We start from the raw sequence: 26,510 nt of genomic DNA, 5'->3' as shown, positions 1-26,510 counted from the left end.
CCTACTCAGCTGATCACCATATTATGAAATATCGCTTAATTTAGTAAACTGTTCTCTTTATTGAATGTATTTGGGATATTAAGCTATTGTTTTTTTTTTTTTTGAGGTTTCATAGTATACGAAATGAAGAGCAACAAAGTAATAAGGCTAACTCTCTGGAAATTCTTTTTTTTTCTTGATCAAACACCACACAGCTATAAATAAACTATATCCAATCCTTCAAAATATCACCAATTGATAAAAATATAGAATTAATTACTCTAAAAAAATACAAAACATTTAGAGAATTGAATCATATAGGTATACACTTATTTCAATGTAGAGTATTAACCTAACTAATGAGTGTAACACCAATTGCAAAATGGTCGTGTAAAAAATCCACATTTGGGTTTTCTTGTTCACATTTGTGCGTGTTTAAAATTCAAAAAAAAAAAATTGTAAAAGCGAATGAACGAAAAAAAAAAAAAAACAACCATTCTCTTTCTTTCTACTTTACGGACAAAACAACATCTACAAACAACAACATCAACAACATCCAAACTTTTTTTTTTTTTTTACAACCAATCTATTGCAATCACACAAATAATCTATCTAAACCATCACCAATAGTTGTCAAAAGAAAAGAAAATAGAAACAACTTCAATTTTTTTTTCTTCTTTATTCTACATTTATTTATTTGAAACCAAAATACCTCAAGGATATTTATACTGAATAAAATTACTTGATAATTAATTTCATCTTTTTCCATTCAGTTTTGTTTTTTTTTTTACGAAGATTTCATCTTGAATTTTCATCTATCCATTTAAAAAGAATTGACAAACATCAGCTTCTTTTTTTTTTTTAATACATTATTTTTAGGTCATTCTCCTTATATCATAAAAAAGCAAGATAAAGGATACATTTGATCACCATGAATGGAACAGCTATTGCCAATGGTAATGGATCTGTTGGGGTAACTCCGGCATCATCCCAAGTACAATTACAACCTGATTCAGCAAATTTAATAACTCAGTCAAATGGTACTGTTGTGCCTAAGAATAAGGACGAATTAAACGAATTACTTGGTAAGTACTATAAATTACTTTTCGATTCGAACAAATTGAAAAAAGAATTTGAAAAATCAGAGGATAAACTGGAGGGTAAATTTGAAGATGTAAATGCCCAACCCAAATTTGATATAGAACTGGTTTTGGCTCAGGTTAATAAAGAGCATGAAGAGTATATCAAAGATGAAACTGAGTTTATGCAAGAATTATTTTCTGATGACTCGAGAAAAACCATCAAAACTGAAGAATTCGACAATGAATTATTTGAAAAACAAGTAGCTGGATTATTGTTATTGTCCAAAGATTACGATTTGCCAGAAAAATTTCAAAAAGAATTTACTACCAAAAGTGATCAAACCAAGAAAGACGATTTAGTGAATGAAATTTTGGAAAAATTAACTGAATTGGAGACAGATTTTGAAACAAGAGCTCAAAGTCTCGGGATTAAGGTACCGTCACCAAGAACTGACAAAGATCCTTTACATTCATCATTAGGTACAATCCATGCCGAGAAAATCATAAGTAACAAAATTTCTCAAAGATTAAAAGAATTGGAAAACTTACCAGCTAACATTGGAACATTTGGTAATACTGATGGAATTGATAAGTTCAAAATCCAAGCTTTAATAGAACTTAAGGCACTTAGATTATTAGGGAAACAGAAATTGTTGAGACACAATATTTTGGTTCATGAAGCCCAACAAGTGAAATATGTTGATCCTAATTTAAAGTCGCTCCCATTAGCATTACTGGAAAAGAGATCTTTTAATGTGAGACCAAAAATAGAACAACGAAACCCTCAATTATTGGCCGTGCAACTAGAGGAATTGAAAAAACTAGAGGCTAGAGAAGCCAAACGTAAACAACACATTGAAAAAGTTGAACTAGTGGTGGAAAAATCGACAAGTCGTAGTGAAGCCAAGTATATAAGGGACCATTATCGATCTCATTATTTGGTCAAACAGATCAACAACTTTCACCAAACAACAGAAAAAGAGGAAAGCAAGAAATTGGAAAGAACTGCCAAACAAAGATTACAAGCTTTGCGATCCAATGATGAAGAAGCTTATCTTAAATTGTTGGATAAAACAAAAGATCATAGAATTACTCATCTTTTGAAACAAACAAACCAATTTTTGGATTCATTAACTGAGAAAGTTAGGGCCCAACAAGAGGAAGCTAGCGGTAGTTCTATGGGTACTCCAAGACATGGAAGTCCAGAAGTTACTACTGTGGATAATAAATCCGACGACAAGGCAGAATTACGTGAAAAAACCGATTATTATGAAGTGGCTCATAGAATTAAAGAAAAGATTGAAGAACAACCAACTATTTTAGTTGGTGGTAAATTGAAAGAATATCAAATGAAAGGTTTGGAATGGATGGTTTCATTATATAATAATCACCTTAATGGTATTTTAGCCGATGAGATGGGGTTGGGTAAAACTATTCAATCAATTTCATTGGTTACATATCTTATTGAAAAGAAACATGAAAATAAATTTTTAATTATTGTCCCACTTTCAACAATAACCAATTGGACATTAGAATTTGAAAAATGGGCACCATCAGTTAAAGTGATTGTGTATAAAGGGTCACCACAACAAAGAAGATCATTACAACCAGATGTTAGATATGGGAATTTCCAAGTTTTATTAACCACATATGAATACGTTATCCGTGAACGTCCGATGTTAGCAAAATTCCATTATTCACATATGATTATTGATGAAGGTCATAGAATGAAAAATTCTCAATCTAAATTATCTCAAACTTTAAGAACCTATTATAAAACCAAAAATAGATTGATCTTGACTGGTACTCCTTTGCAAAACAATTTACCAGAATTATGGGCGTTGTTGAATTTTGTTTTACCCGGGATTTTTAACTCGGTGAAATCTTTTGATGATTGGTTCAACACACCATTTGCAAATACTGGTGCTCAAGAAAAAATAGAATTAACTGAAGAAGAATCATTATTGGTTATTCGAAGATTGCATAAGGTTCTTAGACCATTCCTTTTAAGAAGATTGAAGAAAGATGTGGAAAAAGATTTACCCGATAAAGTTGAAAAAGTTTTAAAATGTAATTTATCAGGATTACAATATGTATTATATCAACAAATGCTTAAACATAATGCATTATTTGTTGGAGCAGATGTTGGAGGTGCCAAAAGTGGTATTAAAGGGTTGAATAATAAAATTATGCAATTACGAAAGATCTGTAACCATCCATTCGTTTTTGAAGAAGTTGAATCGGTGTTAAATTCACTGAGACTTACCAATGATTTGATTTGGAGAGTGAGTGGTAAGTTTGAATTATTGGATAGAGTTTTACCTAAATTTAAGAAAAGTGGACATCGTGTATTGATGTTTTTCCAAATGACACAAATCATGGATATTATGGAAGATTTTCTTAGATGGAGAGACATGAAATATTTACGTTTGGATGGTTCAACCAAAGCAGATGAACGTCAGGATATGTTAAAAGTTTTCAATGCTCCAGATTCTGAATATTTTTGTTTCTTATTATCGACTCGTGCTGGTGGGTTAGGTTTAAATTTGCAAACTGCAGACACGGTTATTATTTTTGATACTGATTGGAATCCTCATCAAGATTTGCAAGCTCAAGATCGTGCTCATAGAATTGGTCAAAAGAATGAGGTTCGTATTTTACGATTAATTACCAATGATTCCGTAGAAGAAGTGATATTGGAAAGAGCTCATCAGAAATTAGATATAGATGGTAAAGTTATTCAAGCTGGTAAATTTGATAATAAATCAACAGCTGAAGAACAAGAAGCATTTTTGAAACGTTTATTGGAAGCCGATGCTAATGGAGCTGATAATGAAGAAAATGATTCGTTGGATGATGATGAATTGAATGAAATTTTAGCCCGTAGTGAAGAAGAAAAAATGTTATTCACGGCCATGGATGAAGAAAGAAAACTGCAACAAGTACCATATAAATCTAGATTAATTGAGAAAGATGAATTACCATCAGTTTTCACTGAAGATATATCTCACCATTTTGAGAAAAAAGAAATAGAATTATCTAAAATGAGAGATAAGAAACGGGTTAGATATGATGATGGGTTAAGTGAAGAGCAATGGTTAAAGGCAATGGATGATGATAATGATACTGTTGAAGAAGCCATCAAACGTAAAGAAGCTCGTATTGCCAAAAGAAAAAGAAATAAGGCGATTAGAGAAGGTTTATTGGAAGAAGATATTAAAGATGATGAAGTTGGTGAAGAAGATGATGAGGACTTTGAAGTTGCTGCTCAACCTAGAAAACGTCAACGCCGTGCCAGAACCCCATTACCACATATTGATAACGATAACGACGATATCATTAATGGAGACAATGCTGTGGCAGAACTCGAAGAAGAAGAAGAAGACAATGATAATAATGAACCAGAAACTGATGAATTCACAAGTAAATGTTTGAGTGTTATTGACGAAATAATGGCATTAACCGACGAAACAGGTAGTCGTAATTTGTGTGATGTTTTTATTAAATTCCCATCACGTAAATTATACCCAGATTATTATCTGATTATTAAAAAGCCAGTTTCAATTACTAATGTTAAGAAGTTATTGATGCAAGATAGATTTGCTTCTTTTGAAGATTTTATTGCTGAATTGAAACAAATGTGTGATAATGCAAAGACTTATAATGAAGAAGGTTCATACATACATACTGATGCTATTGTTATTGAGAAATTACTTGATGAAAAATTAGCTAATCATAATCAGGAAGTATAATAAAAAGAACCAAAGTGGGGAGAAATACAAAAATTGACTTTGTAGCAGTAGTGGAAAGTCCTGACAGACAACATGTATAATAGTAAAATAGTCAATAATATATGTAATAATAATAATAATACTAGTACTAGTATCAATTGTTGAATAGAAGGAGAACCCCAACCCAACAAAGGATTCAACCAATCAGAATTGGTTGAAATAATATTACGTTGGCATATGCAGTCCGCGGTTTTTTTTTTTGTATTTTTTTTAGACAGAAAGGAAAATGGCTGGAACAGGCAAAAAAAAGTGAAAGAGTTGCAAATTGGCCCCCCAAGTGCCCCAAGAGGGGTTTGAAGATAGGGTCGGAATTTATTCCACCATTGGTTCTATATATATCAATATAGTTTTGAATCTCTCTGTCTTTGTTTTGGTTTGAATTGAGGATTGTTCATTAGAATATGGTGGACAGATTTGAGATGAGCACAATAAGCCATGTAAAATTAGAAATACACAGAATATTCTAGATGTAATTAAAGATGAGATGTATTGGTACCATGACACACACACACACACCACATATAATTGATTACAAATCAACATTAATGTTCGATACTTAAGAAAAGAGGTCAGTTTTATTGTCTCTATTCAAGTATAATCAATACTCAATTGAGTCATGAAAAAGAGGAATTTGCCTTATCTTTGTGGTAATTAAATTTGGATTGAATTTTCTTTCCAGAACCTTTTTTTGGATTATTCTTTTTTTAGTAATGATTGCTTTCTTTTTTAAATTAAACCCCCCTTCCTCCTCCTCCTTTCTCTCTTTATTTTCTTCCCCCTATAATGATTTTATCTGACCACTTCACTCCACTTTCTGCAAATTATAAATACTTCACCATATTCACATATCTTTTTCTTCTTCCTTCTTCTTTAAGTTTTTTCAATTTTGTTTATTTTTATTCTTATTTTTATTCTTTTCTTTAATCAATCATCAAACTAATATATATATATATATTTGAAGATTAATATATATATTCAAAATCAAAAACAATGGCTACTTTTGCTCCCAATATCAGTAAGATTACAAAAACTTCAGCCAAATTCAATTATGGTAGAATTGCAAAGACATTTCTTGGGGTAGCTGGTTCTGCCGCTATTGCCACTTATTTCTATAACAATGGAAATCCATTCAACAACAACAACAATAATAACAACAACGGAAATTCTAAAAATGTAGCTAAGGCATTATTTGGAGTTGGTACTGGAGCCAATATCAAAACAGCCAAAGTTCCAGAAGGGAAAACTGCTAATGATTATCAAAAAGTTTATAATGATATTGCTACCAAGATTTCTGAAAATTTAGAATTTGATGAAAATTCTGGTTATTATGGTCAATTGTTAAGATTAGCATGGCATACTTCTGGTACTTATGATAAATCAGATAATTCTGGTGGTTCATATGGTGGTACGATGATTTTTGCTCCAGAAGAATTTGATCCAGAAAATGCTGGTTTACAAGTTGGTCGTGAATTTTTAATGGAATTTTTAGTGAAATATCCATGGATTTCAAGAGGTGATTTATGGACTTTAGGAGGGGTTGCTGCTGTACAAGAATCGGGTGGTCCAAAAATTGAATGGAGACCAGGTAGAGTTGATGATAATACTGCATCTAAGGTACCACCAAATGGTAGATTACCCGATGCTTCAAGAGATGGTAAATATGTAAAAGATTTATTTGCTAGAATGGGATTTAATGAAAGAGAAACTGTTGCTTTACTTGGTGCTCATGTTTTAGGTAGATGTCATAAACATAATTCTGGATATGATGGTCCATGGGGTCCATCATTTAACCAATTTACTAATGTCTTTTACACGACCTTATTGGGTGATTGGCACATTAAGAAATGGAATGGTAAAAAACAATATGAAGATGATGAAACTGGTGAATTTATGATGTTACCAACAGATATGGCTTTGAAAGAAGAACTGTATTTCTTGAAATATGTCAAGATGTATGCTGAAGATCAAGATTTGTTTTTCAAAGATTTTGCTAAAGCATTTTCTAAATTGATTTCAAATGGTATTAAATATCCTGCTGATAGTAAACCAATATTATTCAAAACATTAGATGAACAAGACGAAGAATAAGTAATAAATAGTGTAATTACGTACGTAAGTTGTTATCTCGGTATAGGATTATCTCATATATTCAAAATGTTTATAAAAAAAGAAAGGTTTAGTAAATTTTAGGTATAATTTAGATCTAGTAGTGTATTGTTATGATTATAATCAAACCCTTGATAAAAATGTCATTTTTGAGCTTATTTCTTAATTAGGGATAATGCAGTTAGGGCTATAGCCCTAATACACATGAATATTTATATACAGGTGCAACAAACAGGTTGTTCTAGCTTTTTGCAATGCTACCAAATGAACAGTTTTGTTTACCACAATTAAATGATGTGGAGTGAGGAAGACAAAGAAAAAAAAAAAAAAGATTTTCAAAAGTTTAACAATATTTTTCAAGTTTTTTCTATTTCCTCTTCTCTTCTCTTTCTTTTTTTTTTTTTTTTTTTTGGAAAGTATTCAAGTATAGTAATCAAAAGAAAATGAAGTACATCCAAACTGATCAAATCTTAGATATCCCAGAAGGTGTCACTGTTGATATTAAAGCCAGAGTTGTCAAAGTTACTGGTCCAAGAGGAGAATTAACCAAAAACTTGAAACATATTGATGTTACTTTCAACAAAATCAACAACAGAGCTATTAAAATCACCGTTCATAATGGTGACAGAAAACATGTTGCTGCTTTAAGAACTGTTAAATCTTTGATTGCTAACTTGATCACTGGTGTCACTAAAGGTTATAAATATAAGATGAGATTTGTTTATGCGCATTTCCCAATTAATGTTAACATTATTAAAAAAGATGGTGAAGATTATGTTGAAATTAGAAATTTCTTGGGTGAAAAAAGAGTTAGAGAAGTTAAAATCCATGAAGGTGTCACTATGGAAATTTCTACTACTCAAAAAGATGAATTGATTGTTTCTGGTAATTCTTTGGAAGCTGTTTCTCAAAATGCTGCTGATATCCAACAAATCTGTCGTGTCAGAAACAAGGATATTCGTAAATTCTTGGATGGTATCTATGTTTCTGAAAGAGGTACCATTGTTGAAGATATCTAAGGAAATTGTTTTTGTTTTACCAAAAGGGATGCATGTTAAATTATAATCCATTTTAATAATACAATTTTTTTATATTAATTTTTTTTTTAAATTATCACCAACTTTCAAAAATGATATAATTTTGTTTATAGTTTTAGAAAGATTTGGGAGGTTTGTGTTTTAGTTTCAGTTTTATTGGGGTCATTATTATATTTCAACAGGTTTTGTTTTTAACAATTATTCGTGGATCGTTATCGAGTCTCAAATTTAGAATAAAAGAGCCACCTACGATCACACACAAACTACTAAACTTGAACAAATTTTTATCTCTCTCTAGAAAGTTTTACGAGCGCATTTATCTATCTATATGTCTTATATTGACCGGAGTTTCTATTGTTTTGAGCTGGCCCTCTTTTTAAATGGTTTGAAATCGTTTTTGTTTTTGAATCATTCTTGTTTGAATTGTTTAAATTCAATTTAAATTGGAGAGATTGGAATACAAAGAAGGATTTCTCGGGACACCGGAAACGGCGTGGATAGTGGAACAGGATGCTGCCACTAATGCGAGTCACTGGACCCAGCACGCTTATTTTTCCAGGGCGTTACAAATCTAACCATTTTTAAGATTTTGAGAAAATGAAAATTTCACAATCCCATTTTCAAATCAAGCAAAGCAAAGCACAACCAATGACATTAAAGGTAGCATTTTTGGGACCAGAAGGAACATATACCCATCAAGTATGTAACCATCAAACACAAACACACACACAAAGATTCTTACTAACAATTATTTCCAAGGCATTGATTCAACAATTTGGCACCACCAAGAATATTAATATATATCCTCAACAATCCATAGGAGATTGTTTCCAAAGTTTAGATGAAAAAAAAGTTGATTATGCTGTAGTACCATTTGAAAATTCTACTAATGGACAAGTTGTTTTCACTTATGATTTATTACGTGATTGGTTTTTGCAAACTTCGACTCCGCCAAAATTTAGAATAATGGCAGAACAATTTGTATCTATTCATCATAATTTATTAACTAATGCCCAAAAAATTGAAGATATAAAAACCATTTATTCTCATCCTCAAGTATGGACTCAAGTTAATAAGTTTTTAACAAGTTTACCCCAACAAATAACGAAAATAGATGTTGGATCTACTTCAAAAGCAGCAGAAATTGTCAGTCAAAACACCAAGGCTAGTGATTGTGCTGCTATTTCATCATATATGAGTTCAGAATTGTATAAATTACCAATATTAAAAGAAGGAATTGAAGATAATCAAAGTAATACTACGAGATTCTTGATATTAGGATATGATTCTCCTGTATCACCACCACCGCCATCTTGTCCTGATGATAATGATAATGACAAAAAAAATACTACTATAGTATCATCAATAATGTTTACTTTAAATCATGATGATCCTGGTGCATTATGTGATGTTTTGGTTAAGTTTAAAGAGTATGGTATAACATTGACATCAATTAATTCTCGACCAGCAAATTTGAAACCTTGGCAATATGTATTTTTCGTTGAAATGATTGGAGATATCATTCATCAAGAAGGGTTAATAGAAAAAATTAAAGAATCTTGTTTAGAACTTGTGATACTAGGTGTTTTCCAAAGGAGTTGGAGATACAACAATAATGATCAATAGAACTTATATAGACACATCAATACATATTTATTAACTCATAAATTTTCTTTTTTACTAATAACATTTCTTGATTTATAGATATATATTGATTATTTACCTCTTGATAACTATGAAACCAAATATTAATAATAAACAAATGCCAAAAAAGAACAACAAAGAAAAAGCTGGAAACATGAACAAACATTAAACCTGAATAAAAAGAAGGACCTAAAAAAACAAGATTATATTATATTCAACCCTAATTACCAAATTTTTGATAAGTCCAATCAGTATTATCCAAAGGACATGCATTTCTTGTTTTCAACCATCTTCTAATACAATGTAAATGAAATGCATGATTACATACTCCCCAAGCAGGAATACATTCTTCTGAAGTATTATTATTATTATTCATTGAATTTGGTTGACATTCAATGCATGGTTCCATTAAATGATTTCTACAAATGGCACAATTTTCAATTTGCATATCCCATGACCAAAACGCTACTGCTGTCCATTTTTTCACTTCAAATCTTGGTTTTGATGTTGATGTTGGTTTTGGGGTTGGTTCTTTCACTTCGATTTCTAAAAGAAAATTTGGTGGTTAGTATCAAAGTTTTAAATTAAATTAAATCATAATAAAATAAGATGGGAAAGGTTAAAGTATACATACCATCAACATCCATACGATCTTGTTCATCAGCCATATTTCCAAATTATATATATATATATATGTACGCGTGTAGGTTGGGTGGGAATGTGGTTAGGTTTATAATTAAGTGAAGGCAAAGTAATATATTTGGGGGGAGTGGTGGTGCAATAAGTGGGATAAACTAATGAATTGTATAATTTATTTGAACTCCTTTAGTGTATAATTATAACCACTGTGGTTAAAAGATTCTTTAAAGTATAGAAAAGTAAAAGGGGTAGGAGAAGTATTAATTGATTGATTAGAAATTCATCAAAATATTGTTTTCAACTTTCTCTCCTCAAAAGTTAATTTTTTTTTTTTCAACAAACAAACAAACAACCACTACACAAGATATTTTCTTTCCACCACTCTTTTGGTGTATCTCCTTAAAATAATATCAATACAAATCACCTTGAATCAAGCCCCAGTTGGTACATATAAAGAGAATAATGTCAATAGATAACAACAACAACAACACCACCACCACGACGAATAATGAAGACCTAATATCATCATTATATCCACCACCTCCTCCATATTATAAATTTTTCACTAAAGAAAATTTACAAAAACTTTCAACCTGGCAAGAAAATAACAAAGCATCATTACCATCAGAGGTTAAAGTAGAAGAGGTTCCCAATCAGGAGAATACTGATCATAATTCCATCTCTGTAGAAGAAGATAATTCTATACCTCCAGGAGAATTACGATTTTTAATACCCCCAAAACAACCAGAAGGTTTACAATATCGAGGATATGGTAATATTTGGTTATTTGAAGATAAATTACCCAATTTAAAAGATTCTCAATGGGAACAGTTATACAACAACAACAACAACAACAACAACAACAATAATAATAATAACACTGCTGCCCCAACCACCACCACCAATGACACTAATATTAATATTAATGGGAATCATGATGCCGATACTGACGATTCTACAGGAGATGAAAATTTAACATCAGAAACAAAAATTAAAGAATTACATAAATTAATGGATTCATTATTATTGAATTTTTTAGAATTAATTGGTATATTAAGTATTGATCCAATTAAATATGAAAAAAAAATTCATGATATAAATTTAATTTTAATTAATATTAATCATTTATTAAATACTTATCGACCTCATCAAAGTCGAGAAAGTTTAATTATGTTATTAAAAAATCAAATTGATTATAAATTTTTAGAAATTGATCAAATTAATAAAAAATGTCATGAAATTAAATCAAAAATTAAAAATTTGATTAATGAACGAATAGTGACGATAAATGATGGTGATAAGAATGATAAGAGAGGAGAAAGTGGTGGTATTGATGGCGATTCAGATTCAATTGATGAAAAAGAACAATTGAAACAAGATATAATTAATAGATTATTACTGTCAATATAGATAGAAGAAATACTAAACGACTAAAGATATTAATATTTTCAAAATATTTGCTTTCAAATCTATAAACGAAAAACAAACACACACAAACATATATAAATATATATATATATATATAGAGAGAGAGAGGAATTATTCTTCAAAAAAGATCCAAAAGATCATTGTTAACATTATTATTATTATTTTTATTTTTATTTGTAGTAGTTGTAGATGCATTTCCGGAAACAGATAAGTTTTCAATACCATGAGTACTTGAACTTTGAGTCGATTGGTGTGGAATAGTTGTATTGAATAAACTTAAAATATCATTAGTTGAAGTTTGCCCTCCAGTGGTTTGCAGTTGAGTCGATTGAGATGTTGATGGTGGTGGTGGTGGAGTACTAAACAAATCATTCAATTCATCTAATAAATTTCCAACATTACCATTACCATCACCATTAGACCCACTAAGTGCATCCCCCTCTTCTTCTTCATCATCATCGAAATCAAGTAAATTATCATTTCTAGCATTAGTGATGATTTCTTCTTTAGCCATATTTTTCAAATCTTCAATCTTTGTTTTATTCTTCTTTTCCACGGGAACTCGTGAATATGCATTAGGATCAATAAATGTCTTCGCTGGTTTATAATAAACTGATGATAAAGTAGATAATTCATCCAATAAAGTTTCTAATAAACTTGGACTAAATGAACTAATTGTTGTTTCAATAGGTGGTAATTTTGTCAATAAAATCTTCTTTTGTTGATCTTCACTAGATGAAGATGATAATAATCTCCAATATATATAAGCTTTATCTCTAACATCAGCATTTTCACAATCTTTAGTGGCCAATTCTAAAATTTTTTGTAATAAATTAGAATATTGACCACCATTACTGCTAGATAATTCCAAATTAATCTTAACAATAGTAGATAAAATATTCAATTGTAATACTGAATCATCTTCCAAAAACCCATCGACTAAATTTTTCAATTTTTCATATAAACCAGAAAAATATTTTGGATATTCTCCTAATAACCATATATAACCTGATAATGCTTCAGTTTTATTTAATTCATTAACATGATTGGAAATAACTGGTATAATCAAGGTAGCTAAATCATTTTTCCCAGGATAACGTCTTAAAATATTAACCAATACAACTACTGCTTCATTAATAATTAATTCACCACCTCTTTCATCAATGATTTCATGTAAAAGATTAATTGCCTTAACTGCACTTTCTTGAAGTTTAATGGCAACTGATCCAATAGATTTAATGGCTTTTGTTACTAATGCTGGTTCAAATTCCATAGCATATTCTTTCAATTCTCCCAATAAAAGTCCACTATTTTGTTCACTAGCTAATCGAATCATAATTTCCAATTTTTCCAATTTTAAATATAATGGATCAGAATATTTAATGAAAAAAACTCGTAATTCTTTAGATAATACATTAGGATATTTTTCTAAAATAATTCTAATATTTTTCAACCCCACATATTGAGCTTCTGGTATAGAAGTACTTACTAAAGAAACTAATGGAGCTGATAATTTCTTCAATATATTACTTCTTTGGGCCGTGACGGGGATAGCATTTAAATGATGTAAAATAGCTTTAATTGAACTTAAAACAACGGAAGGATTAACATGTTGTAATTGTGGTATGACTCTTTCCATAATATGATTAGCTTCTTCAGCATTATTAGTGTCATATTCTGCCAATGTATTCAAAATGGTGATTCTCCCCCATTCAGTACATTCATTAAGACACAATAATAAACTATTAATGACTTCTCTATTAAATGCCAAAATTTCTAAATTTTCATTAGTATTCATATCTCTAATTTCACTCAAGGAATTAATTGCATTAGCAACAACCATTGGATTAGGATCACTTAATAATTTTTTCAATTCATCTAAAAATCCAAATTCAACACACATTTCGGGATTTAAATCAAATAATTTGGCAACACAAATAGCAGCAGTTTTCCTAACATAAGGGTTTTCATCAGCTAAAGTTCTTTGTAAAGGAATTTCCAAATATTCCACCATTTTAGCCACTCTAATGCATCCCATTGTTCTAATTGCTAATGCTCTAATTAAAGGATTAGGATCTTCAGTATCTTGTACAAATGTATTAACGGCTAAAATACATAATTCAGGATTAGTTTTAGCATAATTCATTAAATATAAATAAACCAATTTTTTTTGTTCCAAATCATAAGTGGCAATATTTTTTAATACATCAGGGAATAATGATGATACATCTTTACCTACTGTCATTGCTTGAATCACTCTTTGAATAGCATCTTTACGTTCATGTTTATATTGTGATACTAATCCATTTTTCAATTCAAATGTTTCACCTTTTTTAGGACCAACAAGGTATTTCCTTAACTTTCGTTCAAGAATACTATTGACTTTATTGAAGTTTTTATTAATAGTTTGTTTATAAGATGACGATGACATGGTTAATCAATAAGAGAAAATAGGGGGGGGGGGGGGTGTATAGATGATGACAACAACAGCAACAACAACAACAATATAAAGTATATCAATGAAATTAGTAAAGTTGTTGACCAATTAGTATTAAAAAAGTTTTTTAGTTAAATAATTTGAAATCAAAATTTCATAAACAAAAGCAAAATTTGAACAACAAAACAAAAACATGCGACATTTGTCAATGGGGGACGACATAAGTATAAACTACGTGTCTGTGTCAAAATGTCGTATCGTAGTTTGATTCATTCTTTACTTTACTTTACTTTACTTTACACTTATTTATAAGCATAACATAAAGATATATATTAAATAAGTTTTATAAGCATCAGCAGATAATAACTTGATTAAAACAACATTGATTTATGACTTTATTTTAAATAACAGGGCTGATATGGATTTTGTTTTTTTCAACATTATTCACCATATTTTCAAATGATTTTCGTTACAATATGAAACCAAAATATCATCTTATGCAACAGTTTATATACAAGTTCGTTTAGTGTTACTAATACTAGGACAATCTAGTTTTATATTATAGACTGTAATTAAATGAATATGTAAAAAAAAAAATGGGTAAACAAGAAGGAAGAATTAGTAGTAGTATAAATTGGTAGCCTTTTCACAATCTGCACACGACCAGAGAAAAGTGTATTTTTTCCAAAATCAACACAAATTTTTTTTTTTTTTGGTTGTCTCACATTTTGACAACCTACCAAACTCCATAGGCTATAATCATTCATTCATTCATTCATTCATTCGTTAACACCTTTTCTAACTATTCATTACCTTTGGTATTTGTTGTTGTTGCTTGTTGCTTTATTTTTATGACTAACCAAATATAATGAGTAATATACTGCTGCTTATGGGGAAGCAGGTTATTAAGAATACTGAACAATTATTTCACACTCGAATACGACAGATCAGTAATAACACCGTTAGAATTTACTTATCACGACTATCACCATCACTGCAAATAAAATTATGTCATTATTTTTCAACTGATAATTCACGTGTACAACAAGTTTATTCACCAACTTGTTTTGATTGGATAAGTCGTCGAACTGATCAAGAAGATTCTACTACTAAGATATCAAAAAGTATACCAAGCAAAGACAATTATCAGTCATTATCCTTTCAACAACATCAATTTATTGAAGAAATGGTTGAATTAATAAAACAGGGGAAATCGATACTGGATAAAATGTTACATACAACAATGATGACGAATCAATTATCACCAGAATTGATTACAATTATTATTGATAAATCATTTGAAAATTGTCCATCAATGCCTCAAACTTCTACTGGAATAGAAATTCCATATTTTAAAACGGCAAATAAAATCCATTATGATATACCTTATTATAATTTTATTAATTCTCGAATACCAATATTATATGAATTGATTAAATCAAATGAAATTGAGGACAAGTTTAATAATTCATCAATTTTATATCCTTATCGTATATGGTTATATTATCATATGAATGATATTGAACTGATGAAATTATTAGAGAAAAAAATTAATCAAGAACAATTGAATGAAAAAACTGTGTTATATTATTTATCAACATTTATTAATCGTTATGAAATCATTGAATTTAAAAAAAGATTCCATAAATTAATCATTAATACTCAATTTAATTTATCTAATTCATTAATTAATAGTTTAACTCCACAATTAATTGGTCATGATTGTTTATTTGAACATTTATTTTTCATTTATCAATTATGGATGAATTCACCAAAATGTCAACCACCCCTGATTAAAACTATTAGTTTATTATTATTAGAATTTTATCGATTTGGAACTAGTCATGAATTAAAAGAATTTAAAAGATTAATTAAAAAATATCAACATCACCATCACCACCACCACCACCACCACCAAGAGTACTACAATCATTATTTGATTCAAACAATTGATTATCAATATGAAATTATTAATCGAGAATATTTAAGTTTCACCAAAAATATAACTAAAGAAGATTTACAATTTATTGAATCAATTGCACCAAAAGATGTACACAACAATAATGGTGATGATGAAAATGTTATTGAATTTTATCATCGTTGGTTATATTTTATGATTAGATATTCTAAAAGTATGGATAATATTAATTTTATCTTTAAATTATATAAACGATCAGTAGTCACCCCTGAATCAACAAAGACAATCAATTTTTTTCCACCACGATTTTTCAAAATTTTATTGGATTATTATGTTAAACATGATCAATTTATTCCTATGTTACAATTAATTGAAGCATCAAAAACTTCTATAGCTTATGATCCATCATATTTAATTTTAATTGCGAAAACATTTATTTATTCTTATTCAAGATTTGCTCCTCAATTTATAGATCGATTAAATGGATGGATAGGTAAATCATCTTTCCAATTGAAAAAATCTTGGTCACCATTTCATCCTTATCGTATATATGAACCATTGAATCGAATAAAATATAATGAACCTCAATGGGAAGAATTTAGATATGATAGGAGATCCAAAGGGAATAGATATAATAATAACAACAATCAAGATAATGAACTGGGTTTACAATTACAACAACAACAACAACAACAACAAATTGAATTTAGAGTGAATCAAGGATTTCAAAATTTGATTAATCGAGGTATAAGACCAGATATTAATTTATTATTAGAAACATTTAAATTTACTACTAATGATTTAAATTATCGATTACAAATTAAAAGTTTAATGATGGAAACTCGTCAATATAATCATAAAAATTCCAAATTTATGGAATTAATTTCATTAAATCATCCAAGTTTACAACAAGAAGATTTATTAAGATATTATATTACTAATAATAATAATCAATTAAATGATTCTCATAAATTTTTATTTATTAAAATGTTAATTGATTATCAATTATATGAAGAAGCACAAAATTTAATTGATTCAATTGATGGTAATGACACAGGTACAATCAACAACAACAACAACAACAACAACAACAACAACAACAACAATGAATCAAATTTACTTGATAAATATAAAATGCTTAAATTAATATTACAATTGAAAATTTATGTATTAACTGATCAATTTGAATTAATTATTAATTCATTAAATAAATTTGCTATTCATGAAAAACAAATTTATTTAACACCATATTTATTAGATCAAACTTTATTAATTGAAAATATGTTATTTAAAAATTTACAATCAATACAAAAACAAACCACTTTCATCAAAAATAATTCTTTAAATGAATATGATCAACAAGTATTATTAAGTGAAGGTAAAAAATCTTTAATGAAATTACGTCATTTTATTGGTGATGTTAAATTAATGTTGGAAAATGATGAAAATGAAATTATGGAATTAATTGATAAAACAATTTATATATTAAATCAATGGAAAGATAATACTACTACTACTACTACCCCCCATTGATTGAATTTTATGGCTTTTTTTTATTTGTAAATAGTTATACCTAATAGACAAATGTGTACCTACATATATATATATATAGAATGATTCCTATTATGTTTTATGATCAACACCGTATCAAAGAGATATCCCGTTATACCAGAATATTGACAAGCAAAAGAAGAAGAAGAAGAAGAAGAAGTAGAAGTAGATTTAATCATAACGTTTGTTTAAAATTGCACGACAAAAATTCTAAAACAAACGACAAGAACACTTTACACTAACAAAAAAAAAAAAAAAATAATCACAATCAAATTAAAATTCAAATAGAATTACAAACAACATCAACAACATCAACAACAACAACAACAACAATAACAATAACAATAACTTATAAGTCACACGTCAATCAATAATATCTTGGTTGTTTTATTATTAGGTTTAATATATTTACACACACTTATATATATATCTATGCCCTTATTATTATTTTATTTAATCTTAATTCAATATGACTGATGATACTCAAATTATCAAAATGTGGGAATCAATGGTATGTATATAATATATAGTCCTACCTTATTTCCATTTTAACCCAACCAAGAAATAGTATATAACATTGCATTGTTTATATTTACTACTTATTGATTGAGTAGGGTTAAACAGAGGGCATAGCTTTTAAAATACTAACCAATATGGTTTTTTTTTTTTTTTTTTTTTTTTAGGACCATTCATTAACATCATATTTATTATCGAAAATAACAACAAATTTAGAATGTTCAATATGTTCAGAAATTATGATTATTCCAATGACAATAGAATGTGGTCATTCATTTTGTTATGATTGTATATATCAATGGTTTTCTAATAAAATTAATTGTCCAACATGTCGTCATGATATTGAAAATAAACCAATTTTAAATATTCATTTAAAAGAAATTTGTCATAAAATTATTGAATCAATAACTGATAATATTATTATTATTGGTGATGATGATAATGATAATAATCATTTGATGAATAGAAAATTGGAATGTTTAAAAACTTATAATTTAGATGTTAAAAATAAATCAATATTTGGTGATTTATTTAATAATACTGTGACAACATTAATTGATTGTTCTGATGGAGTTGCAAGATGTGGGAATTGTCATTGGGAAGCTCATGGATCAATATGTTCTCATTGTGGAACTCGATTTAGAAGATCAACAAGAATTATCAATGGAGAAAGTGAAGAAGATGAAGATGATGAAAATGAAGATGATGAAGACGATGCATTTGAAGATGTTGTAGCGGGATTTCGTCAAAGTGTTGAAATAAATGAATATGATTCTGATGATAGTTTTATTGATAGTAGAACAGCTAATGAAATACCGGTTGGTAGTGATAGTGATAATGATAGTGAAATTATTACCCATACTACTGATAACAATAACAATAACAATAATCGTAATAATAGGGTTAACGGTAATGTTGATGATAATGATAGTAATGAAAATGAAAATGAAAATGAAAATGAAAATGTTAGTGATTATGATGTTGAATATGTCCAACATGAAAATGGTGATATTTTTCCTGTTATACGTAATCGTAATAGTGATTCATTTGGTAATAATAGTGCAATTCATGAAGATTGGCATGGATTTGAAAGTGCCACATCTAGTGTAATTGATCGAGCGTTTTCCGATGATGACGATGGTGTCCACGACGACGACGATGATGATGATGATGATGATGATGTTTCTCTTGAACATCTGATGAATGATAGCCAAGATAGTATACATTTATCAAGTCCTGAACAAGAAAATATAATACAATTGAGTGGAGATGATGATGATGATGATGATTCATATTATGATTCTGAAGATATACGAGATGCATTGGATGAAATGGATAATTTTAATGTCGATGCCACTGATTATGATAATAATGAAGAAGAACAAGAAGAAGAAGAAGAAGAAGATGATGTAGTGGAATTAAGTGATTATAATAGCTATAGTGATGATATGGTTAGTGATGTAGATGATAATAACAACAACAACAATGATGATGATGATGTTGATGATGATGTTGATGGTTGGTGGTAAATTAGATCATATAAGATAAATAAATAAATTATATTAACCAATCATTATACATTTCAATTAACGTTAAGCTTTTTGTAAAGTTTTTTTGAGTCATTTGGTTATCTTTCATTTTTTTTTACTGCAAAATGAAACCTCAATCAATTGTGGATAATAATAATAATAATAATAATAATAGTATGGGCATTGCACGTGACTAAGAGGTCGTGCAAGTAGTTTCAAATAAAAATCACGTGATGGTTGTTGTTGTTGTTGTTGTTGTTTCAATCAACCAATGGTAATTGATGAGAATGAAACCCACCCACCCACCCAAAGTGAAGAAGAAGAAGAAAAAAAAAAATATCGGCTCATTAAATTCTCAAGGTTTATTTCAAAAACTATTTACTGACTTTTTTTTTTTTTTTTTTTTTTTAAATATCTTATCCTATCCTATCTCCTATCCTATCCTATATCCCATTCTATATCCCATTCTATCTATTCAATCATGAATCCACAAAGAATTATTGAATTACAAAAACATTATCAAAACACTCCTAAACCATTATGGTTAAGAGGTAGACAATCAGCATTTTTAGTTTATCCATTTTATGCTTTATTTGCTGTTAGTACTGCTATTCCATTATATTATAGTGTTAGAGCTGTTGCTGGTATAAAAGATGAATAAACAATATTACTTAGAGAGAGAAAATGAGAATGATATATATATGTATATGTATATATGTATGTTTTGAAGCAAAGGTTGAACAAATATGAACAAATATGAATGAATATGAATGAATAAGTTTTTTTTTTGGAAAGAGAAAATGGTTGTTGTTGTTATTATTATTATTATGATTTATATGACCATTGAAAGAAAGAAAGAAAGAAAGACTTGATTATTGGTTTATGAATTAATGAATTAATTATTTGAAATCAAATGTTTTTTGTTTTGTTTTGGAGGATATATATATATGCATATATATATTTGGATTATTGTTTACGATTTATCAATTATTATTAGTAATACGAAATATACAAAATAAAAAAAAACAAAAAAACAAAATGAATGAATATACATTAATAAATATATATGATTTGAAATATTGTAACAAGTTTTCTATATATATATATATATATATATATTTAATAAGCTTAGAAAATCAATTCTCTATTCTAATCGTGAATGTGGTGGTGCTATTTTGGGATAGCAGACTCCGAATGGAGGATGAGATTTGACGATTTCTAGAATACTTTCCTAGATAAGTTCTGTGAAATAGTTAGGAAAACCAGACCTATCTTAGGTCTCTTGGGTACCAGACTACCGAGTAGCATCAAACCACTAGAGTTGGACACTGATATATATATATATATATATATATACTCTATCTCTGACGTCTTGCCGTCAATCAATATATAGTTATATAGAAAATACAAGCTATAAAAGTAGTAATTACATTACATGGAGGTCCTACCAACCACAACACTAAACATTTATTATTATTTGCTTTTACAAGCTATAAAAGTAGTAATTACATTACAAGTTCTATATATATATATATATATATATATATATCTTTCTACAATACTTATCTATCTATCTATCTATTTATCTATCTATTCGACAATCTTTTTCTTATAAATTTTCATTTATCAACTTTAAAACAATACATATACATCAATGAAAGATTACCATACCTTACTATACCTTACCATACCATTTTATTTAAATTCTAGATCTTCTTCTTTTTCTTCTTTTTCTTGTTGTTGTTGTTGTTGTTTGTTTAATAATTCATTGACCTTTGATCGATAAATTTTTGGTATTTGATTAATCATAATTTTCAATTCTTCAATATTTTTTAAATCTAAATTTAAATTTTTTTCAATATCATTTAATTTATTTTGATCAATACCATCAAAATTATATCCCAATCTTTCCTCTTCCTCTTGTTCTTCTTGTTCTTGTTCTTGTTCTTGTTCTTGTTCTTCTTTTGATAAGTTTCTCATTTGTATTATATCAAATATTATTTTCGATGATAACCATTTAATCAATTTATTATTTGAATCAATCAATGGTAATACATATTCAATAATTATATCAATTAAAGTTAAAGTTAAGGATAAAGTTAAATTCAAAATTGGTTTTGATAGTATTTCTAATAATGAAGATAATTGTAAATTAAATGAATTTGATAATAATCCATCAATTATATCTTGTAAAATTGGATTATTATTATTATTATTATAATTACTAGTAGTATTACTAGTAGTGGTAGTAGTAGTATTACTAGTAGTAGTGGTAAATCCTGATTTTATTCTAAAATCATGAACATTTATCACTCTATTAGAAACAATATTGTTATCATTGTTATTATTATTATTATTATTATTATTGTCATCTTCTTCTTGTATGATGTCTTTATCAAAATCATATTGTCTACTTATAGATTCACCTAATTCTTGTTTTATATCAATATATGATTGATCAAGAATTAAATAACTTCTATCTTGTGCATATGTTTTATTAGGTTTCAATGATATTGTATTTGTTGTTGTATTTGTTGTTGCTGTATTTGTTGTTGATGATGATGATGATAATGAGGAACTGGGTTGAATTAATTGTTGTTGTTGTTGTTGATGTTGTTGTTGATGTTGATGATGATACTTCTTTCCTATATCTTGTTCAATTGGTTCATTATCAAAATTTAAATTAGGTAAATTTATAATATTAGTAGAAATTATATGTTCTCCTTGTAAATCATTATCATTATCTGATTTATTTTCAATTTCATTTTCATTTTCATTTTCATCAATTAAAGAAATTTTGGGTAAATAAATCGATGATTCTTCTAAATTATTTAATAATTCATCCCAAGGACAAGGACAAAGACAAACACAAGGATTATTATTAGAAGTTTGGTTAATATTAGAAGTTTGTTTAATTTTCAGTTTCAATGTATTGTTTGACCTTGATTTTGACCTTGATTTAGGTTTAGATGATGATTTTGATTTTGATTTTGGAATCATTTTCTTTTTATTAACATTAATAATATCATTACCATTCACATTCACATTCTTTGATGTTGATGTTGATGTTGATTTATCATTATTATCAAATAATTCAAATAAATTTAATTGATCATTAATATTTATATTTTCAATTGATTTTGAATCTGATTGTTGAAAATTATAAATATCCAAAAAATCATTTATTATTTGATTTCGACCATTTTTATTATTATTATTATTATTATTATTATTATTATTATTCTGTTGAATTGACCGAGTAGTAATTGATGTTGAAAATTTGTTGTTATTGTTATTGTTATTGTTATTGTTGGTGGTATTTGATGATGATGATAATCGAGCTCGTTTGAATGTACCACCACCACCTCCATTGCGTCGTTTTGCATATGTTGCCATACTGATATAATTATATTATTTTAATCAAATTATAGCCTTGCTTGGACGTTCCAAAAAAAAAAAAAAAAAACACTTTCTTAATACACAAAGATCATTTGAAATTATCAACAACATCTAAAGAACTTTTTTTTTGGTGGATCAATGTTTTGATTTTTTGATTTTTTGATTTATTTTTTTTTTCAACGCGTCGTCGTCGTCGTCGTCGCGAAGAGATTTTTCCTGTCACCACCACCACCACAACTACAACTACAACTACAAAAATGACAATACATTATGAAAGCAAATTAAATCTAATTAAGAAAATTTAAGAGTTTATATGTTTTTCACACAGTAAAAAACCCTCCTTTGACAAATTTTTTTTCTATATCTCTCGATATCCTTATCTCTAGAAATCTCTACAATTTTCTCTACACGAAGAATATCACCTATATTTATACACCAGAAGTTAGACATCTCGTGGTCAAAGGCAATAACCCACCACTTTCTCTCACTCATTCTTAATAAATAAGTTTACTGTACTGGTACTAGATGATTTACTAAGCCTGCTATTTCACAACTGCTTTCCAATATCTAGTCATCATGTGATATTAGCTGTTAAACCTAAACCATTGACATTTCATGCTTATACACACAAAAATGTACTTTAGTACTTTGTGCATCTAGTACTAATCGAACAAAATCAACATGAAAGGTATAGTATCATTACAGAAAAGAAGAAGAAGAAGAACAAGAAGAAGAACAAGAAGAAGAACAAGAAGAAGAAGAAAAAAAAACGGTTGGGTTAACAAAGAGTTCTATAAAGTATTTGACATAAAGGAAAGGGGGGAGAGGGAAGAGGGAGGGGAGGTGGGAGAACAAGAAGAAGAAGAAGAAAGTTGAATATTGAGGGATTTAAGAGAAATTAGGATTTAACAAGCTTGATTAAGTAAAAGGAAACATCAATAACATATAGTATACGATATATGACTCATAGAGAAATATTGTTATTTACAGGACCAGGGGGGGTTTACTTGTTTATTTGTTTAAGCCACATATTAAAAAAAAAAAAAAACCAAGTCAAAAATAGTAATACTAAACTAATGGTATTTGTTGTCAATAGTGTGAAGCAATATAATTGGTTTATAACTATTGATCATGGAATCATAATAACCTAACCTAACCTAACCTAACTTAACCTAACTTAACCTAACCTAATTTAATATGATTTCACTTAGATTGACTTTTCTTGTGTTTTCCAGTTTTCCATATATATAATAAAAACCCCCCTCACCTCCCTCACCCTTTTTTTAATTGAATTAACATATTCTTTAAATACAGAAAAGGAACAATCTTATTGTTTTTTTTTAAAAAAAACAGAACAAGAAGAACAAGAAGAACAAAAAGAAGAAAAGGGCTTAACATTGGATATGTATTGTATTGTATCAAATTACAATAATAGTAACTCTAAATGAGATGAGATGAGATGAATTGGCTTAAGTTTAATTTGGGTATTTAATAATTGTTAATTTACAATATCAAAAACAAGAGCATAAATCCCTCTCAGCCTCCATTCCATTCTCTTCTATCTTCTATCTTCTATCTTCTATCTTCTATCTACTCCTTGAATATATGAAACAAATTAAACAGTCCCTCTCACCCTTCTATTAACTCTTATTGGAACTATTATTTTAAAAAAAAGCCTCTTTGAGGGATTTTTTTTTTTATTTTTTTATTTGTTGGTTGGTTGGTTGGTTGGTTGTTGTTGTTTCAGTTCAAATCAGTAAAAAAAAAATAATTACTACAGAAGAAAATCCCATAGAAAAGTTGTTAGGAAGAGTTATAAAGTAATATTATACATAGTTTGTTGTAAATGATATTACTAGAAAGGGGAGAAGAAGAAAGAAAGAAGAAAGGGGAGAAGAAGAAAAACGTGGTCAACTATCATTTACTTCTTACAACGAGAGAGAGCAGAGAGCAACTGTAAGATTTTCACCATACAATTTCAAATGAGGCTGAGAATAAATGTATGTATGTATGTAGTGTGTATGTTTGTGTGATGAGATATTTTTTTTTTTTTTTTTGCAGTAATTTCATTTATCCAATTCTACACGACCACTCAATTAGACGATTACTATTATTATTATTATTATTATCATTATTATTAATTGTTCAAGAATTTGATAGGATAGAATTATCAACAACAACAACTACTACTACAACAACTACTACTACTACTACTCTTTAACAGAAAAAATAAATGATTTAAGTTTCTAATTATGATTAAGAAAAAGAAAAAGAAAAAGAAATTTTGAATTTGTTGTTGCATAAATGAAAAAAGAAAGAAAGAAAGAAGTTTAAGTTTATTCTTTATTGCTGTTACATTGTCTGAGATTTTAATTAAGATCTTTCATTATTTTCTTGTATAATTCTTCTTCTTCTTCTTCTGGTGTTGCCTCCTATTCACATCACCTAAGCTCTTTGTTGTTTATTCTATTATTATACTTTAGAAAGTTTCTTTTTTAAAAGAAAGAAAGAAAGAATGGGAAAGGAAGGAAAGGAAAGGAAGGAAGGAAGGAAGGGAGGGAGACTAATAAATGAGGCTTATAACAAGTATTAACAATTATGAATAACTTTCTCTAAGGAATTAATATAAATCAAATTTCCGTAGATAAATTTATTGATAAGTTTTACATGAAGTAAAAAAAAAAAAAAAAATAGTTAGTTGGGAATATTTGTTTTTTATATTATTTTTTTTCAGCCACTTTTTAGACTAATATTATTTCTCTTTTTCTTTAAACAAATTTGATTCTCCTCTTCTATCTTCTATCTTCTATCTTCTATCTTCTATCTTCTATATTCTATCTTTTCTTATTTTGATTTACAATTGTTTGGGGGAGGGGGAGGAGAGAGTGAAGGAGTGAAGGAAGGAAGGAAGGCGTGGAAAAATATTTTTTTTTTTTCACTCTGTCTGTTTGTCTCTGTTTTTTAGTAATGGGTAATGTAAAATAATGAATGAAAGGCGTGTATCTTTCCCAACTCACTTTTTACTTAAAGAGAAAAGTATAAATTGAATTAAATTTTTCTCTCATCATCATCATCATCGATCATTATTTCATTGTTTCATTTTTTTTTTTTTTTTTTTTTTCATCATGTAAATTTTTTTTTCTTTCTTTCTTCTTTTTTAATTATCTTCTTCTTCTTCCTATTCACCAACTATATATATATATATACATATACATATACATATATGATATATCATTGGTATTGTTCAAATAATTTAACGATTTTTTATTCATCTTTCATGATTAACAGAAGTTAAATTTTTATTCCTCCCCTTCTTCCCTCCTTCCGTCCCTCCCACACAAACACTCATACTCATACTCCTTTTTCTATTCAATATTATTAGATTAACATTAACATTAACATTAACATATTCATATTCATACTTCCTCAACGGTTCAAACCTTTTAATCAATCA

General features: G+C 28.2%; 11 protein-coding genes across 11 annotated transcripts, besides 2 other annotated features; 8 read left to right on the top strand and 3 right to left on the bottom strand. All coding sequences in view use genetic code 12, as the record gives it.

The window, feature by feature from the left end:
* Nucleotides 1-910: 910 nt before the first annotated feature.
* Nucleotides 911-4,813, top strand: CD36_82450 (ATP-dependent helicase, putative; the record flags this gene model as incomplete). Its single annotated transcript, XM_002419138.1, has 1 exon — nt 911-4,813. One exon carries the CDS (start codon nt 911-913, stop codon nt 4,811-4,813), a length of 3,903 nt encoding a protein of 1,300 aa, XP_002419183.1.
* Nucleotides 4,814-5,842: 1,029 nt separating this feature from the next.
* Nucleotides 5,843-6,940, top strand: CD36_82440 (cytochrome c peroxidase, mitochondrial precursor, putative; the record flags this gene model as incomplete). Its single annotated transcript, XM_002419137.1, has 1 exon — nt 5,843-6,940. The coding sequence occupies one exon, from the start codon at nt 5,843-5,845 to the stop codon at nt 6,938-6,940; it is 1,098 nt and encodes a 365-aa protein (XP_002419182.1).
* Nucleotides 6,941-7,401: 461 nt separating this feature from the next.
* Nucleotides 7,402-7,977, top strand: CD36_82430 (60S ribosomal protein L9; the record flags this gene model as incomplete). The annotated part of the gene is made up of 1 exon (XM_002419136.1): nt 7,402-7,977. One exon carries the CDS (start codon nt 7,402-7,404, stop codon nt 7,975-7,977), a length of 576 nt encoding a protein of 191 aa, XP_002419181.1.
* A 615-nt stretch (nt 7,978-8,592) lies between these two features.
* Nucleotides 8,593-9,621, top strand: CD36_82420 (prephenate dehydratase, putative; the record flags this gene model as incomplete). The annotated part of the gene is made up of 2 exons (XM_002419135.1): nt 8,593-8,694; nt 8,755-9,621. 2 exons carry the CDS (start codon nt 8,593-8,595, stop codon nt 9,619-9,621), a joined length of 969 nt encoding a protein of 322 aa, XP_002419180.1.
* A 238-nt stretch (nt 9,622-9,859) lies between these two features.
* On the bottom strand, nt 9,860-10,307 carry CD36_82410 (E3 ubiquitin-protein ligase complex Scf subunit, putative; the record flags this gene model as incomplete). The annotated part of the gene is made up of 2 exons (XM_002419134.1): nt 9,860-10,185; nt 10,274-10,307. 2 exons carry the CDS (start codon nt 10,305-10,307, stop codon nt 9,860-9,862), a joined length of 360 nt encoding a protein of 119 aa, XP_002419179.1.
* Nucleotides 10,308-10,740: 433 nt separating this feature from the next.
* On the top strand, nt 10,741-11,688 carry CD36_82400 (RNA polymerase II mediator complex subunit, putative; the record flags this gene model as incomplete). The annotated part of the gene is made up of 1 exon (XM_002419133.1): nt 10,741-11,688. One exon carries the CDS (start codon nt 10,741-10,743, stop codon nt 11,686-11,688), a length of 948 nt encoding a protein of 315 aa, XP_002419178.1.
* A 136-nt stretch (nt 11,689-11,824) lies between these two features.
* Nucleotides 11,825-14,137, bottom strand: CD36_82390 (beta-adaptin, putative; the record flags this gene model as incomplete). Its single annotated transcript, XM_002419132.1, has 1 exon — nt 11,825-14,137. One exon carries the CDS (start codon nt 14,135-14,137, stop codon nt 11,825-11,827), a length of 2,313 nt encoding a protein of 770 aa, XP_002419177.1.
* An 874-nt stretch (nt 14,138-15,011) lies between these two features.
* Nucleotides 15,012-17,594, top strand: CD36_82380 (conserved hypothetical protein; the record flags this gene model as incomplete). The annotated part of the gene is made up of 1 exon (XM_002419131.1): nt 15,012-17,594. The coding sequence occupies one exon, from the start codon at nt 15,012-15,014 to the stop codon at nt 17,592-17,594; it is 2,583 nt and encodes an 860-aa protein (XP_002419176.1).
* A 487-nt stretch (nt 17,595-18,081) lies between these two features.
* CD36_82370 (RING finger protein, putative) lies at nt 18,082-19,657 on the top strand (the record flags this gene model as incomplete). The annotated part of the gene is made up of 2 exons (XM_002419130.1): nt 18,082-18,123; nt 18,296-19,657. 2 exons carry the CDS (start codon nt 18,082-18,084, stop codon nt 19,655-19,657), a joined length of 1,404 nt encoding a protein of 467 aa, XP_002419175.1.
* Nucleotides 19,658-20,138: 481 nt separating this feature from the next.
* Nucleotides 20,139-20,318, top strand: CD36_82360 (cytochrome c oxidase subunit, putative; the record flags this gene model as incomplete). Its single annotated transcript, XM_002419129.1, has 1 exon — nt 20,139-20,318. One exon carries the CDS (start codon nt 20,139-20,141, stop codon nt 20,316-20,318), a length of 180 nt encoding a protein of 59 aa, XP_002419174.1.
* A 582-nt stretch (nt 20,319-20,900) lies between these two features.
* Nucleotides 20,901-21,172: a mobile genetic element (most of internal region and part of one LTR missing.).
* A 180-nt stretch (nt 21,173-21,352) lies between these two features.
* On the bottom strand, nt 21,353-23,053 carry CD36_82350 (conserved hypothetical protein; the record flags this gene model as incomplete). Its single annotated transcript, XM_002419128.1, has 1 exon — nt 21,353-23,053. The coding sequence occupies one exon, from the start codon at nt 23,051-23,053 to the stop codon at nt 21,353-21,355; it is 1,701 nt and encodes a 566-aa protein (XP_002419173.1).
* Nucleotides 23,054-23,344: 291 nt separating this feature from the next.
* Nucleotides 23,345-23,729: a mobile genetic element.
* Nucleotides 23,730-26,510: the final 2,781 nt, after the last annotated feature.

Source organism: Candida dubliniensis, chromosome 3 (genome assembly GCF_000026945.1).
Source record: "Candida dubliniensis CD36 chromosome 3, complete sequence".
Taxonomy (NCBI): domain Eukaryota; kingdom Fungi; phylum Ascomycota; class Pichiomycetes; order Serinales; family Debaryomycetaceae; genus Candida; species Candida dubliniensis.
This window is presented reverse-complemented; position numbering and strand designations above follow the sequence as displayed.